This window comes from Mytilus californianus, unplaced genomic scaffold, assembly GCF_021869535.1.
Source record: "Mytilus californianus isolate M0D057914Y unplaced genomic scaffold, xbMytCali1.0.p SCAF_5, whole genome shotgun sequence".
In the NCBI taxonomy this organism is placed as follows: domain Eukaryota; kingdom Metazoa; phylum Mollusca; class Bivalvia; order Mytilida; family Mytilidae; genus Mytilus; species Mytilus californianus.
Window position 1 is genome coordinate 516,739 of NW_026262701.1, and position 17,729 is coordinate 534,467.

At 32.5% G+C, this 17,729-nt stretch overlaps 1 protein-coding gene across 1 annotated transcript; it reads right to left on the reverse strand.

Moving 5' to 3' along the window:
• Nucleotides 1-2,734: 2,734 nt before the first annotated feature.
• Nucleotides 2,735-17,627, reverse strand: LOC127700997 (ribonuclease P protein subunit p40-like). The gene is made up of 8 exons (XM_052204759.1): nucleotides 17,505-17,627; nucleotides 13,914-14,055; nucleotides 11,102-11,170; nucleotides 9,815-9,910; nucleotides 7,911-8,036; nucleotides 6,686-6,893; nucleotides 5,445-5,579; nucleotides 2,735-2,954 (listed from the first exon to the last, which is right to left on the reverse strand). The coding sequence occupies exons 1-8, from the start codon at nucleotides 17,625-17,627 to the stop codon at nucleotides 2,762-2,764; spliced, it is 1,092 nt and encodes a 363-aa protein (XP_052060719.1). The 3' UTR covers nucleotides 2,735-2,761.
• Between the last annotated feature and the right edge of the window lie 102 nt (nucleotides 17,628-17,729).

The window sequence follows — 17,729 nt, forward strand, 5'->3', positions numbered from 1 at the left end:
AACTCCTTTTGAGAGTTATTGCTCTTTAATAATGATTTTCACCAATTTTTTGTGTTTTGGGCAAATATTATAGTAGATATATATAAACTGTTTACAAAAAAAGGATCAGCTTATACGATTAACAAAATTGAGATTTTAGTCTACAATGTTTGAGAGTGGCCATTTATGAAGATGCACATAGATTCAGACGAGAGACAGGCTCTTTAGAGCCTCCAGTTTTCAAAGGGATGTTCCTTCTTCCCATCTTACATTTTGTATTTCCACCAACACATCTCCATCCCTGTGTGTGTAGTGACTAGAAAAGGCTTTAGTAAATTCCTAAAAAAGTGGGATATCACATTCTAAATTAAGTCAACTAGATATCATTGAGATGGGAGGCATATCTGTGGGCCCCGCTGTGAATAATGTGTGGTAAAAAATTTGTATCTTTATCATTGGACATGGGGTTGTCAACTGAAACCGAAGTTTATGACCTTGACCTTTAACCTAGGAAGTTGTACATAAATTATGACACACCCTCTGGTGTTGGTTTATATACATGTCAAGTATAAACTTTGAAATCATAACGGTTCTCAAGATATAGAGCGGACACGATCTTTACCATAGGACATGGGGTTGTCAACTAAAACCAAAGTTTTTGACCTTGACCTTTGACCTAGGAAGTTGTACATACATTATGACACACCCTCTGGTGTTGGTTAAAATACATGTCAAGTATAAACTTTGAAATCATAACGGTTCTCTAGATATAGAGCGGACACAATTTTTTAAGGACGGGCGGACGGACGGACGGATGGACGGACAGACTGATCACTATAGGACGTCCGCCATTCAGCAGGGCCCTAATTAAGATAAAATCTATATAAAGTTATTGTTCTTTTGAATAAACTCAATCTCAAAGTAGTGTAGTATGATCTATGAATATTATTGTTATTGCTGCTAACATTGATTTTATTTTTAATAACTATATATATATAACGAAACATGTATTGCTTTACTGGTAATAACAATAATGGTTCTAGATCCAATCAATACTTATATTTTGGCATTGCAAAAGGTTATTCTTTTCTCGTTTTATTTATGAAGACTTAACACAACATACATTGGAGGTTTAGATATTTTTGTCTGAATAAACAATTCCAGGTTTATTTATTAGATGAAATTGGGCTTTCAGTAATTGTGAGTACTCTTAGATTAATACTTTGTGTCTTTTTTATTTATGCTATTTGTTCTTGTGCTTAGTACCAATGTGATTGGTCAAGTCCTTTCAAATGAGTTTTTTACAGCTTGTTCTTGTGTTGTTACACCCACGTCTCAGGTTAGGAGAGTTGAGTCCTCACAAACGGGGTCTTTTAAAGATTATTTTACAGCATGGGCTTTGTTCACTGTTGAAGGCCATACACCATACATTGACTGTTCACATCTTTGTCCTTTGGTCTGTATGGAAAGTCATCTCACTATTTTTTTATTATAGAAAAGAAATAGATGTTTGCACATAAGATTACTGAGTAAATAAATATACAATAAGAGCAGTTATATAGCTGTTTTTCATGTTACCCTGTTTTGTTATGATCAGCCTTGTTTTTATGCCCCCGCCGTAGCGGAGGGGGCATTAAGTTTTACCCTTGTCCGTCCATATGTACGTCCCAAAGTTGGTTTCCGTTTTCCAACTTTAGTTTGCCTCAACCAAATGTTATGAAACTTATACACAATGCTTATTACCACAAAACACAGATCAAGTTTGAATTTTGGTGGTGTCACTTTATCCGTTCTAGAGTTATGTCCCTTTACAAAAGGAAAAATTGCTGAATTTTTCGTTTCTGTTCTCTAACTTAAGTTTGCCTCAACCAAATATTATGAAACTTATACACAATACTTATTACTATAAAACTCAGATCAATAACAAATTTGGGTAGCGTCACTTTTACTGTTCTTCAGTTATGTCCCTTTATAACTTTATATGATATGCAAGCGGGGGCATCATCCGTGTCCCATGGACACATTCCCCATTTATTTACACTGTATCTTGTATTAAGATGGTGCCTATTAAAACATATTTATGAAAAATTACGTAAGTCTGACCTGCAAATAAATTCTGAGAATGAGAAATACATATATTCTTACCTTCTTATGTCTGAGAATGAGAAATACATGTATTCTGGCCTTCTTATGTCTGAGAATGAGAAATACAAAAAAAAATGTACATGTATTCTGACCTTCTTATGTCTGAGAATGAGAAATACATGTATTCTGGCCTTCTTATGTCTGAGAATGAGAAATACAAGGCCTTCTTATGTCTGAGAATGAGAAATACAAAAAAAAATGTACATGTATTCTGACCTTCTTATGTCTGAGAATGAGAAATACATGTATTCTTACCTTCTCATCTGGTTGTGACCATGACATAAAGATTTAACATGTTTAAGATAGTAGAAGATCTAGACAAGCCATATTTTTATATAATTAGATATTGGTTTTGTTTTCCCAATCTGCCAATGACAGTTGACGTTGCATGACTAGAATGTCTTGGCTCAATGACTTACTTAGACCAAGTTTAAGATTTTGCACTTTTGTTAGTTTCTCAGTCACTTTGATTAATACACAAAAGTTATTAAATTGTAATACATGATATCAAGTTTTTGTGATATTAATGTGTTACCTTCTGTGTTATGAAGTAAATGTATGAAGGTGTATATCATACTTTACTTCTGAGGAACAATGATAAAACTTCACGTTTTAAGACAAATTTATTAAATACATTTTATGACACTAAATCATATGACCCATAAGCAGAATACAGCCAGTAAGTATCGTCAGGAAATATAATAAATGTATATAAATTGTCTCCATTGTTAAAGTAGCCATGTTCTCTCTGTTTCCATGACAATGGAGAGTCCATAAATCCATGTACCGTTACTGAGCACCATGGTAACTTCCATTCCTCCATGTGTTCCCTAAAAAAAAAATACATAAGCAGAAAACTTTAATAACATATATTCTGACAGACTGATCATGAATATGCAACATTTCATGTCAAACATGTTCTCTGACCGAGCAATATTCCTGTCTTTCAAAGGGAACAGCTTGTGGGTGAAGAAAAAGACAATCAAAGCATTTGATAGCTCTTTAGGGAAAGTTGGCCATCAGTAGTCTTTTATCAAAAATACCTTTACAGAAAAAAATATTCTATAAATTGTTGATGGCTCAAAATAAATATTTTCCATTTTTTTATCTAAACCTTAATAAATTTTGAAACAAAAGAAATACTATGAACTTCAAAATAAATGACACTGCCGACTGTGAAAAAAAGTGCTGTATAAAGTAGTAATGAAAGGGCATGTGGAGAGTTGTCTCATTGGCATTCATACCACATCTTCTTATTTTTATATAGTACAAGCTTTCAAGCCTACCAACCAATATGGCCGACATGGCTAAAAATAGAACATAGGGGTAAAATGCACGTTTTGTCTATTATTTTGAAAACCTTTGTAAATAGAGAAAATCTGATAGGGCAAAAATGTTCAGAATGTCAAGCTCTACCAATTGTTCATGACGTCAAAACTGTCAAGCGACTTCTTATAGGAGTTATTGCCCTTAAATGAAAAATTTTACCATTTTTTTCATTTTTGCCATTTATCTTGAAAACTATAATAGATGGAGAGAAACTTTAAGTTGCAAAAATGATCATTGAGACAAGATCTACGAAGAAGTATGATGGTTGTAATTGTCAGTCGACTCCTAATTAGACTTTATATTGTCCTTTGATGATGCTTTTTACTGATTTTTTGCGCCTTTGAATTACATCTTAAAAATTATAATAGATAGATAAAAACTTAAATAAGCAAAAATGATCAGCAAGACAAGATGCACATAGACCTAGGCAAGCGACACAGCCTCTTTAGAGCCTCTAGTTTCTTATAGTGGGCTGTTACACAATTGTCCCAGGTAAGGAGGAGCGTTGAGTTCTCCCAAACAAAATTAAATTTGCCACATTCAATATGTGCCTGTCCCAAGTCAAGAGCCTATAATTCAGTGGTTGTCAATTGTTATTTATCGTTTCTTTTTTTTATCATCAACCAAGCTATACACTACAGGTTTTGCACATTGTTGAAAGCTGTATGGTGACCTATAGTTGCTTAAATCTGCTTCATTTGAATAGTTGTCTTACTCATGTTACTGGCAATCATACCACACCTTCTTATATTATATAGGGCGTCATAAAAAAGGAATGAAGTGGAGATCTTTGAAAACTGTCTAAATGAAACACTGTATGTTATGGGACAAACTCATCTAGGTTCTGTTGAAATACCATGGCAAATGTCAATTATCTGAAAATTCTGAAAAATGCATAATTGCCACATTGATAAGGTCAAGCCTTCCAATGTAATTTTTTTCCAAATAGATACAGATATTTTTTATAATTCATTTGAATGAGTCATCTCTTCCAATACATTTACATCTAATTCTAGCAGTTTATAATATTCCAAAATTGCATTACTTCAACTGCCTGAAAATTGTACTGCCATTTTTTTCTTGTTTACTGATTTCTTTAAACCTTTCAGGCTTTTTTTTTCTGATTTGGCCATCCAAATAATCCCTTATCAAGCTCTATAAACTGGAATTTGGGGAATTTGTTTATAGACAACCACAATTGTCTGCACATTTCCTGCCTACAGCACCATTATGTACATCTGAATCAGACATGAATTGAAAAATAATAATATATATAATGTGTTATTTTACATTTACTCTTTTCTGACCTTGAACGAATAACAAATTTGTTGAGTTCATTTTTTTCTGTAAAAATAAAATTATATTATATATGTCTTATAATCAAAAGTTTACAGATTTATAATGGTTTAGACTTAAGTAAGCAATGCTTCCAATATTTATTTTTTTTGCACACCAATGTAAAACAATGACACACTTCAACTCTACACAAATCCGATTAAGGTCATGAGCTGGAAGCATGTGAATTATCTCCATCTATCTCCCCCTAGTGTAAATCCAAAATATTTGTCAAAATATTGTAATCTATATATAGCTAGCACAGACAAGCCATTGATGTTTTTCCCAAATGCTTTGAAGAGAAACAACAAATATCAATGTTTTTTAAAAGTTGCAGGGATTAGCACATTGACCTCAGACTTTAGTTTTTTCAAGATAAAAGCAGTAAGAATATTTATAGTCTGATGTAAAAGACTATTGAATCAAAATTGTCCATTTTAACAACAGCCTTCACATCTGCAACTGTTTTCACAAAAAACTTACGATTAAAATTTCTTGTAAGGTATATATACTGAAATGTATGCTTACGAGTATTTTTACTTTAAAGATTTTTTGTGAAAACAGTCCCAGATCAGACTTGTGTATATCATATCTATACTATATTTCCTTATCATGCACAAAACCATACTTGATAATTTTTTGTAAATATATCATACCTGATAGACTTAATGGTGGACTGAACAGTTTGACAGAAAAAATATCCACTGTATTGCACATAACTACATGTTGATGGTGATCTTGTGGGACCATTAAAACTGTATGTTGATAAATAATCATCTGGACTACATAATCTATAAATATATTAAATTATCATACTTATTAATATAAAATTAGTGCTAAAACATTAAGTTTTAGATATTTCTATAACTGCTCCTTATGAAACACTAAGAATTTTCTACCTGCAGTCATAGATAGCCTAAGCCAGATTTGTAGATAGCCTAAGCCAGATTTGTAGATAACCTAAGCCCAGATTTGTAGATAACCTAAGCCAGATTTGTAGATAGCCTAAGCCATATTTGTAGATAGCCTAAGCCAGATTTGTAGATAACCTAAGCCAGATTTGTAGATAACCTAAGCCAGATTTGTAGATAACCTAAGCCCAGATTTGTAGATAGCCTAAGCCAGATTTGTAGATAGCCTAAGCCAGATTTGTAGATAACCTAAGCCAGATTTGTAGATAACCTAAGCCAGATTTGTAGATAACCTAAGCCCAGATTTGTAGATAACCTAAGCCAGATTTGTAGATAACCTAAGCCCAGATTTGTAGATAACCTAAGCCAGATTTGTAGATAACCTAAGGCAGATTTGTAGATAGCCTAAGCCAGATTTGTAGATAGCCTAAGCCAGATTTGTAGATAACCTAAGCCCAGATTTGTAGATAAACTAAGCCAGATTTGTAGATAGCCTAAGCCAGATTTGTAGATAACCTAAGCCAGATTTGTAGATAGCCTAAGCCAGATTTGTAGATAACCTAAGCCAGATTTGTAGATAGCCTAAGCCAGATTTGTAGATAACCTAAGCCAGATTTGTAGATAGCCTAAGCCAGATTTGTAGATAGCCTAAGCCAGATTTGTAGATAACCTAAGCCAGATTTGTAGATAACCTAAGCCAGATTTGTAGATAGCCTAAGCCAGATTTGCCACAATTTTTGAGTTTTGTTTCTCAATGCTCTTCAACTTAGTAATTTGTTTGATGAGTCTTATGCAGAAGAAATATGCAATTGACAAGCTAAATTATTATCTTTGATCAGTTTTAACTCATTCTTTAATTTAATCTTATATTTCTTATACAGTCAAAATCATCTTTTAATACTCCAGGGATCATTGCTGCTGTTTCACTTAAATAGATAATACACATTGATGCAAGTATTAACAAAAAAGAAAAGTTTCTGACTTACAAATCAATTCCACATGAAAATCCTCCCAGCCATTCATAAACATCAGTGTAACTATAGTCCATATTGTCAAAATCCACAAGGCTAGGGTCAATATCTGGGACAAGGACATCATTATATTTCTTCATGTTACATTTGATCTTTACAGGTTTACACTTGCAGCCTTTCATTGTAAAGTATTTTTGCATAGAACTAGGACAGATTTCATCATCTGAAATACATTTTATAATACAACAAATTAGACTTACAAATAGATACTTATAGAAATTAAAATAATCCTTGCATACAAGTTCTCTGGAAAGAGCCTGGAATATTTATTTTAATTTATTTATTCCAGTATTGATTTTTATGTTGGGTGTTTTTTTAAGAAACAATGGAGGGGAAGCTCTACAAATAGGACCTACTATAGTCTATATTCAGGTTTTTCTTTATAATAACATGACAGTTCTAAAAACAACATCCCTATTCATATTCATTATTGATTACATCAAGGTGTAATGTCACATACATTTATTGCAACAAGATGTAATGTCACATACATTGATTACATCAAGGTGTTACATCATATACATTGATGACAACAAGGTTTAATATCACGTACATTGATTACAACAAGGTGTAATGTCACACACACTGATTGCAACCAGGTGTAATATCATGTACATTGATTGCAACAAGGTGTAATGTCATGTACATTGATTACAACGAGGTGTAATGTCAGGTATAGTAGATAACAATAAGATGTTATGTCAAATATAGCGGATAATAATAAGGTTTAATTTCAGGATTAAGGATGTTCGCTACTCTGTTTCAAAATAACAAGCTTTTTAAAAGACTGTTATAAATTGATAGTATATAAATGAAGTAACTAAAAAAGCAGAAAAAAATGAAGGGTCCGTGTGCTTGTTTTTTTCGAGATATAAGCCATTTGAAAATTTGGCGGGAAATGATTCTCTCTAGACTTTTCATACATTTAACATTGGCACCTCTTTTCTTTCAAAAACAATGAAAAAATAACAAGGATTCTATAAGATTTTCAAATATGGCTTTTTAAACTATATGTAATAGAATTATGAAAATAAAAGTATGGGTTAGTGGACAAAATTATTTAATGGCCAAACATGGATAAAACCAGAGGATTCCGAAAATCTGGCAAAATTCAAAAACAAGAGGAGCAAACATCCTTAAATTGATATCAAGGTGCAATTTCAGATTTAACTTTGCTTACCTGAAGGTGTCCATGTTGCTATAAAATTAAACTTGAGATCAAGTCTGTCTTTAAAACACCATTTTACTCTGTTGTAACCCTTTTTTCCTGGTTTAAAGGATGGACTTGTCAAATCTATATCTACAACTGAAAAGGACATTGTATTTCAAGAAGCAGTTTCATTACATCAACATAGTCATAAAATTAAGGATTATGACCTAAAATCAGTTTTAGTAATTTAAGTATATAAAGGATGTTTTTAGAATAATCATCAATAACTATTATTGATACCAACTGTTTGATGCAAAATACACAAAAATTTAAGATCATTGAAACCAATAAGGGTCAACACAGAACAGCCATAAATGTCCCAGGTCTGCTATGAATGAGGAAGTCGCAATATGAAGTCTTAGTAAAAAACATATTTCATGAACAATTTTAAACTTATCAAAGATACCAGGTTTATAATTTTGTATCCAAGAAGTGTGTTTTGTCTTCAAAATACTCATCAGTAATACTCGAAACAAATTTAAATTAGTAGATTTACATATTTTTTATACAAAAAAAATTAAAATATATAAACTTAATCATGCATTTCAATGCAAGACCAATTGTTTATTTAGAAGGAAGATTTTTTATATAAACTATTTTTGTCAAATTTTTCCATATAAAGCATTGCCATTCACATTCCTAATAGACCAAAGATAGAGATTTTGTTGCAAGTTGACAAAATTCGACAAACTAAATAGTCAAGTCAGATATGTAAGTTGTAACAAAAAAAATAATGTTAAAAGATTCTTTTTTGTTGACACACACACATGGGCTCTATATTTCAAGTCCTAAAAATCATTGAAAATTGAAGAGTTTTCATTGAAATTTGTGCTATTTGTGAAGTCATGAAAAGAATGGTAATACATACATTTGTATTGGTAAATTTTCAAAAAAAGACATATTTTCTATCTAGTCATTGACTTAGCTATGATTCATTGTATTGTTGGCCAATAAATCCTAATTTAAATTTTTGGCTGAAAATAGGGGCCATATTAGGGCCTTATTGAATCTACTTCTTTCTTTTCTAACATTTGAAGATTTTACAGGGTACTAAGAGGTGTTGGAATACATGAATGCAGACTGCAGAGTGTATCTTCATTTGAAATGACAATAAATCTTTAGCATGCTTTGTTGTACAGAGAATAACAGGGGTGAAACTTTAGTGGTACTGCTCCTTCCATGTTTGTTGATCGAATCTGTCATTCCAATACTGATGCATTGCTGATTTCCATTAGTTTTTACTGTTTCCACTTTAAAAGAGGGACGAAAGATAACAGAGGGACAGTCAAACTCATAGATCGAAAACAAACTGACAACGCCATGGCCAAAAATAAAAAGACAAACAGACAAATAATAGTACAGATGACACAACATAGAAAACTAAAGACTAAGCAACACGAACCCCACCAAAAACTGGGGGTGATCTCAGGTGCTCCGGAAGGGTAAGCAGATCCTGCTCCACATGTGGCACCCGTCGTGTTGTGAATACACGAAAATGATGTGAATATTTCATGAGACAGCAACCCAACAACACTAAAATTATTTATAGGTCAACAATAAACAAATATCAATGAAATTTGGCAAGCTTTACATCATCTTAAGTCTGGAAAAGTTGTGTATGTGTTATATAGGCAAAATCTTTACTCAGTATAAACAATCAGATTCTTAATCTTTCATAAAACAGATGTCCAATCAAAGGCATTTTATATTGTTTCAAAATGTAAAACAATTCCAATATCAAAGGCATATTCAATATGTAGCAGCATCTGATGAGACAGATTTAAGTTATTATCATAGATAATCTCCCTTTGATAAAGAAAAACGTTTTGGCCTCATTACAAATTTTCTAATAATATAATATTTCTAGCATTTACTGTATTTAGATTTCTTTCTTTTAGGAAACTGTGAAGGTTTTCCTTCCAAGCCTAGTTGTTGGTATGTGTCTTTACTTAAGTGTAAAATCATGTGACCTGAAAAACAGGATTGAAAATAAAAATAATTCATTGTCTGTAAAACATGATAATACTCACAAAAATTGTTATTTATGGTTAAAACTTACTAAATAGTTGACTAATAAGGCATAAAGCCTGTTGTTCAGTGGTTGTCGTTCGTTGGTGTGGTTCATAAGTGTTTCTCGTTTTTTATATAGATTCGACCGTTGGTTTTCCTGTTTGAATTGTTTTACACTAGTAATTTTGGGGCACTTTATAGCTTGCTTTTCGGTGTGAGCCAAGACTCTGTGTTGAAGGCCGTACTTTGACCTATAATTGTTTACTTTTTATACATTCTGATTTTGATGGAGAGTTGTCTCATTGGCACTCATACCACATCTTATTCCTCTAAAGTTAATTGAATTAATTTCATCTTCATTACATGGTCTGGAGAAACTGACATCTAATAGAACAATTCTATTGGTTATGATGTCTGTTAGCATATATACATGTATATACCTATTCCATGCAAAACACCAATAATAATAAGAATTACCAACAAATGAGGACAACAGAACATGTTAAAGAAAGAAAACACACAACTGATACAGACTAATGGTTATAAATATAGCCTGATATGATACATTTATTTCAAGCATTTAATCTGCCAATCTATCAAACTGTTATTTACCTGTAGGAAGTTTACTCTGCCAATCTATCGAACTGTTATTTACCTGTAGGAAGTTTAATTTGCCAATCTATCAAACTGTTATTTACCTGTAGGAAGTTTACTCTGCCAATCTATCGAACTGTTATTTACCTGTAGGAAGTTTACTCTGCCAATCTATTTTACCTGTAGGAAGTTTACTCTGCCAATCTATTTTACCTGTAGGAAGTTTACTCTGCCAATCTATCGAACTGTTATTTACCTGTAGGAAGTTTAATCTGCCAATCTATCGAACTGTTATTTACCTGTAAGAAGTTTAATCTGCCAATCTATCAAACTGTTATTTACCTGTAGGAAGTTTAATCTGCCAATCTATCAAACTGTTATTTACCTGTAGGAAGTTTACTCTGCCAATCTATCAAACTGTTATTTACCTGTAGGAAGTTTACTCTGCCAATCTATCGAACTGTTATTTACCTGTAGGAAGTTTAATCTGCCAATCTATCAAACTGTTATTTACCTGTAGGAAGTTTAATCTGCCAATCTATCAAACTGTTATTTACCTGTAGGAAGAACAGCTATACAATCATCACCATCTATATTTCCTCCATGAGATAACATTCTTAATTTTCCTGTAAATAGAAAACGATGCCACTGTACAGTGGGAAAACTAGTGAAGCAGAACAATAGAAGAGTAACTCTTCTTGTAGAAAGATGACAAATTCAAAAGATTGTTTACGTTAGTTACCATACAGATTAAATGTTGTTTCTGTTAAATATGCATGAGAGATGTTTTTTTTGTTTTCATTATCTATTGGGATAATTGCATTAGAAGGTTCTTGCACTGATATTTACAAAATGTTAATCTCTGCTCCATATTGATGAAGAAGATGTGAATGGCTTTTTACCTTCCAATGGCAAATTAAATGTATATAGATGTTAATGTGATGAGAATAGAAACATTGCTTTGTATTATGACTGACACACTGATTAATAACATGCTAGTTCACAATGGAACAGTGCGGAGAAAGACATGTCACCCTTTCTGGACACCTTATTCTGACAACAGGATGACCAGTCTTTGCTCTTACTCCTTTAAGTTGTGTGTTAAGTGTGAAAGCAGCAAATACAAATTTTCAAGTCTTTGGTAGTTCTCTGCTGCTCAAAAGGAAATATACCAGTAGTAATACTCTTATTTATAACTAAATGTGTCAGAACGACACGAATGGCTCCTCTCGCAAAAAAAAGCTTGAAGCCATTTTTAGGAGTGGAAATTTGAGAATAAATAGAAATAAAAAGATGCGGCACTGAGTGCCAATGAGAAAACTCTCCATCCAAGTCACAATGTGTATAAAGTAGACAATAATAGGTCAAAGTATGGCCTTCAACACAGAGCCTTGGCTCACACCAAAAAGCAAGCTATAAAGTGCCCCAAAATGACTAGTGTAAAACAATTCAAACAGGAAAACCAACGGCCTAGTCTATAGAAACACTTATGAAACGAATCAACAAACAACAACCATTGAACAACAGGCTCCTGACTTAGGACAGGTGCAAACAAATGCAACGGGTTTAAACGTTTTAACAGGTGCCAACCTTCACTCTAACCTGAAACAGTAGTACATGTATAACATTACAACAAAGAAAGACACACTATAAAATATCAATTGAAATGGCTTAACTCGATCAAAAAGACATATTAACAAAAACAAGTAAACATACACTGAATGAACAAATTTGATCTATGACACAATATAAATACAACATTAATAAAAAATACTGGATGTAAAACAATGAAGTCCATCTAACTGTTATTTTAACAGAATTTCGCCAAAAATCAGCGAAGCGGAACTAAACGTAAACTCAATCAGTAACTCATCACAGAAGACTCACATACTAAAAATCAGCTCAATATGTCGATGTGTTTAGAAAAAAGTCTGTATAACGGTTCTTTGTGGAATGACGGCTGAGGGTAACACTATATGGCCCAGACAACTTTGTGGCGGGCCATAATAAAAGCTATGTTTGGTGTTTTATTATCAGACATTGTCAGATGACAGTCTTAGAATAAACTTGCGGACTGATCTGATCAATGCCTGTTGCTTTTGCAACAGTTAAATTGCTGTGGTAATTCTTTACATCTGAAAGTGTGATCAAGGGGATGTAACACCAAGTATCTTGAGGTACTTTTGCAGCTACTATTATATACAATGTATGCTCTCGTGAGCATCTTTCCAATTGATTGATCAAATTTATTGTCATGACCATGCATTCAATCATCTTCGCTAGCCAAGGGTTACGATCCACTTCCCTCCTCTCCACCCTTGGCAGATTAAGCCAACATTTGTGATAATGTTGCGCCATCTATCGGTAGATTAAAGTCACGCTCATTTCTTAAACATTATTCTTGACCAATGGTAGCACTTGAACTCTTCAATTTGGAGGTAAAAACACGGTAGCGTCTTGATTCTACACACTTGGTAAAGCAGGAAACAAAAATATACGTTGACATTAATGCATTTGTGCAAGAAACATACACAGGAACTTCTATTAGTTGATTAAAAACATTCAAATTGTCACTAAATATAGTCGTATGTTTAGGGATGTAAAGACTTGTTGCACAATAAGCACATGGCAATTGTTTACATACACTTTCTACATTTACACGTGATCATGTTATAGGCGCTTTTTGATTGGATGCAGTGAGTTTCGACTGCAACCAATGAAAATCATTACCTTGTGTCTCCGAAATTCTATCTCAATCCGCCAAGGGTTGAGAGGAGGGAAGTGGATCGTAACCCTTGGTTAGCGAAGATGGCATTCAATAGATTGATGTGATTTGATCTCATGAGCATGTATCCGATTGGTTGATAGAATTTAGTATCATGAGCATGTATCTAATTGATTGATGCGATTTAGTGTCATGACCATGCATTCAATTGATTGAGGTGATTTGGTCTCATGAGCATATATCCAATTGGTTGATAGAATTTAGTATTATGAGCATGCATCTAATTGATTGATGCCATTTAGTGTCATGAGCATGCATCTAATTGATTGATGCGATTTAGTGTCATGAGCATCTAATTGATTGATGCAATTTAGTGTCCTGAGCATGCATCTAATTGATTGATGTGATTTAGTGTCATGAGCATACATCTAATTGATTGATACTATTTAGTGTCATGAGCATGCATCTAATTGATTGATGCGATTAAGTGTCATGAGCATGTATCTAATTGATTGATGTGATTTGGTCTCATGATCATCTGGCCAAAATGATATAGCCGAGGTAGCTACAAGTTGCATTAACCATCAAACAAACAAACAAACAAACAAAGAGTTCTGATGACCTGGAGTAACCTTAAATCTCACCTCTTTTAATAAAAGCTTCTATCAAATCCAAGCTAATTACATCTATCAATGGTAAATCTTGTACAAAGAAGACTTTCTCTCCAACACAGCTGGATTGTAGTATTTCAGGGATCCTGTTACAATTTGGTAGAATACAGCTGATCTGAAACACAAAATAGATAGTGGCAGGGTTAAACATGTTTGCAAGCACTCAACTCTTTCACCTTACTCAAAACAGTGGTTTAGTAGCACACAATATAAGAACAAACTAAAAATCAGTTGAAAAAGGCTTGAGTTTATTTTACTTTTTTAAATTATAATAACTTTTATTCATAAATAAGAAACAAGATGTTAACTTATATATTATTCAATCTGTCTCCAACTTCCAACTTTCACCGTATCTTATTAAACATATTAAAGTTGAGAATCATTCACAAAATCACACTTTTCTATTAATCAAGATAGAAAATACCTATTTATTTAATGATTATCTATGCAATATAGGCTACTTCATAATTATTGCAGCCATATTTAATAGGGTCAGATTTTTTGGATGGAGGTGGAAATAGTTAGAAAGTACAGGAAAACCTATCTATGTTTCCAAGCAACTGTTCTATTTTACTGATGGTTTCCAGTTCTTTTCAAAGCATTTTCAAATCCATTATGAAAATCTGCCCCCTATTCAATATGGCTGCAATAACCGTGAAAGGGCCTATTACAAGCTCAGAATTGGTCAATACAAGTTGATGATAAACAATTGCTTAATTCATAATAACATTGATTAGTTGCACATGGGTGATCTGCAAGTTGATGAAAGTTATTAAGATCTATCAACGTTTTATAATTGACAGATTGAAATATATGAGAATGACTTAGAAGGCTCAGAAGCCATAGACAAGTTTCAACTTCAATTTTAAGAATGAACTACCTTGGTTGACCCAGGGAAAAAGCAGCAGTTGGAATATCATGCATAAACCTTATCGCTATTTGGGTATCTGCAGCACTTGACCCGAGAATATGTGACACTTGAACTATTGACATCATACAATAATCACTTTCCCTTTGTTGTGTCAGCCAATTTCTATTGCGAGGTCAAAATTTTTAGGGAATGTCTGTGATGACCAGGAATGGCAGACAAATAGTGATAAGGTGTATTTAAGCACTGACATCAAGACTGAAAGTGAAAGCATTGGCGTACTGCAGCACTATTGGTCGGGTGAGAACACTGCATATCAAAAAATATTATCATGTGATATTTCCTCTTCATTTTTGTTTTAAAATGAAGTTTCTTCAAAGAAAAGAAAATTCTATAAACATGATAAACTCAGGTCATCTTATACATGTAGGTCCGGTCTCACTAATTAGCGACAAGAAGAATTTTAGCGACAAGAAGCGACAAGAAGAATAATATAGTGACAAGAAGCGACAAGAAGACTATTTAGTGACAAGAAAACAAATTTAGCAACAAGAAAGTTAATATTCTATCAATAAATATATAGAAAAAGTCATTTTAATAAAGCATCTCACATTTTTGAAACATAGATCTAATTGCTACATTTATCATGTTTATTCGTGATATTTTATTATTTATTATTTAATACAGCAAATATTACGTTTACCCTGTCGTATATTAATTTTACTTGTGTTTTAGAACAATAATATATTATCTTATAAATTGTTTTTAAAACTCTCTTTGACCAATATATAATAAACTTGCAAAATGCATTATTTGTGCATCATTATCCAAAAAATACACACAAATTGTGAAATACAATGAACTGAAATCAAACAAGAGGAAAACATAATTAAAACGTGAATATTTTTCATCATTTCATTTTGTGTATTGCCTCATTAAAAGATATTTATCATGTTTATGCATAGTTTAATGTTGATTGAAGATTTAATGACAATTTATAGTTTTCAACAGGTTTTCACTATTTACAATGAATGTATATTCTGGCGCGTGTAATTGTATAGTATGATGTGTGTACAAATTTGAAGGTGTTAATTGGATGTTATTGTAGCAATAAAACAAGGGACACACGTCTCGCTATTCTCATTTGATGTTTCACATTGTGTGTACTGTTATTACCTTAGGGTGAAGCCACATCTAATGTTGTTCATATCAAGAACAATGAATTGCACTGTTAGAAAGGAAATAATATTTCAAGTTTTTGTTTCAATAAATTCTTCAAAGGAAAGTTGAAAAATCTTTGTTTTTATTTCCATTTTATAGCGTGTGCATTTCCTTTACTCCAACAAGCTGACTGAAGCCATTCAACTTTTATGTTTTGTATAAAGTTAGTTGTCAGCATTTCAGTCTTATTCTTGGCAAAAGTACGTGCTCTGTGCAATTGCTGGAATCCGAAATGCATCTTGGTTTACCTTTGATTAGTCGGTAAGAGTTCCATATGGCACCCCCACCCAAAATGTTGTAAAAATATATTTAATTGATGTATATTTAATCTACAATAATAATATATTTGTTTTACAAGGTATTAACTAAGATTTAAGGAAAATGGGGGTGTCAAACAGAAATAGGGGGTGTCACTTCTTGGAACAGGGATATGTGCCATAAAAATGTTGTAAAAATAATTGATTTATAATATGTATTTGATGTACAATAGTAATATATATATAATAACTATCAAGGAAAATGAAACAAAATGAGATTTATAATGATTTCATTTTTATTTTGAAATAATTAATTTCAAATCAAGAAAGGGGATATACTTTACACATGTCCTGAGTGAAACTGTCAAAAAGTGATGTTTTATCTGAATATAATGTTCTCCACATATATTCCATTAAATGTTTATCAAAAGTTTTAGATCTAGTATGTGTGGTTGGCAGTTGTCGTTTGATACACCACCACCGATTCTCAATTAAGTTAGTGCATGCACCACTAGTGAAATAAATAGTGAGTACGTTTCAATTCAGTAGTATACCAATAAATTTTGACCAGTGTAACTATTGGGGTGTGGAAAATACTCATTTCACTGTATTGCTAATTAGATTATTTAAACTTTACAAAAATATTTTGTTACCGATTTTAAAGTGCAACAATAACCCTGATTTCCCCATATGGAATTACCTAAAAGGATATAATTATTTTTAAAACTTATATCACCTAACTTGTCATAGCCTAGTGGCTAAGTCAGTAGACTTCAGATCCCAAGATTGGAGGTTCGAATCCCAGCAAGGTATATTTATATATATAATTGTGTTAAAATGTAATGAGATGTACTGTAATATAAATGATGCTTAAGATGTATAAGTAGTAACATGTGAAAATCTGAGGGTGTCAAAAGGAAATGGGGGTACCAAAAGAAAAAAAAGGTTGTCAACAGAAAATGGCTCATATGAAAAGCAACTAATTTGTAATATTTTTTTTTCTATATTTTTTTAACATTTTTTTTCCAATTATTTTTTTAACCCCCCAAAAATGCCATGCCCCATTTTTTTTTATAAAGCTCCCCTTAAAAAAAAACCTTTTTAGAATGTTTTCTAATCGGGAAAAATATATTTTTGGGTGGGGGTGCCATATGGAACTCTTTCCGACTAAACTAACATTAAACATGTGAAAGCATGTTTAATTTTTAGTCAACATACAGTATAATTGAAATGGTGATCTTCTGTAAATTCCTCATGTTTAGACTTTTCATTTTTAAAGCTGGATTTTTCAAAAACGAGTTTTCCAAGAGGTAAACCAGTTCTATCTATGGGCGCAGCCATTTTCTGTGGAACTGCCTAAAGACCGTAACCAGGCCCCGTAACCATGCTCAGCAATAAGTTTTCATATTTTTAGCAGCAAGGCGAAAGTAATAAAATTTTACC

Bases quoted from the DNA above. Each gene is read 5' to 3' on its own strand.
- LOC127700997 (XM_052204759.1), bottom strand. From the start codon at position 17,627: ATGGCTGCGCCCATAGATAGAACTGGTTTACCTCTTGGAAAACTCGTT. The intron at 9,911-11,101 runs GTAAATAACAGT...CCTGTTTTTCAG, and splicing joins TATAGCTGTTCTTCCTACAG to GTCACATGATTTTACACTTA. The intron at 8,037-9,814 runs GTAAATGCTAGA...TGTCCTTTTCAG, and splicing joins AAGAAAGAAATCTAAATACA to TTGTAGATATAGATTTGACA.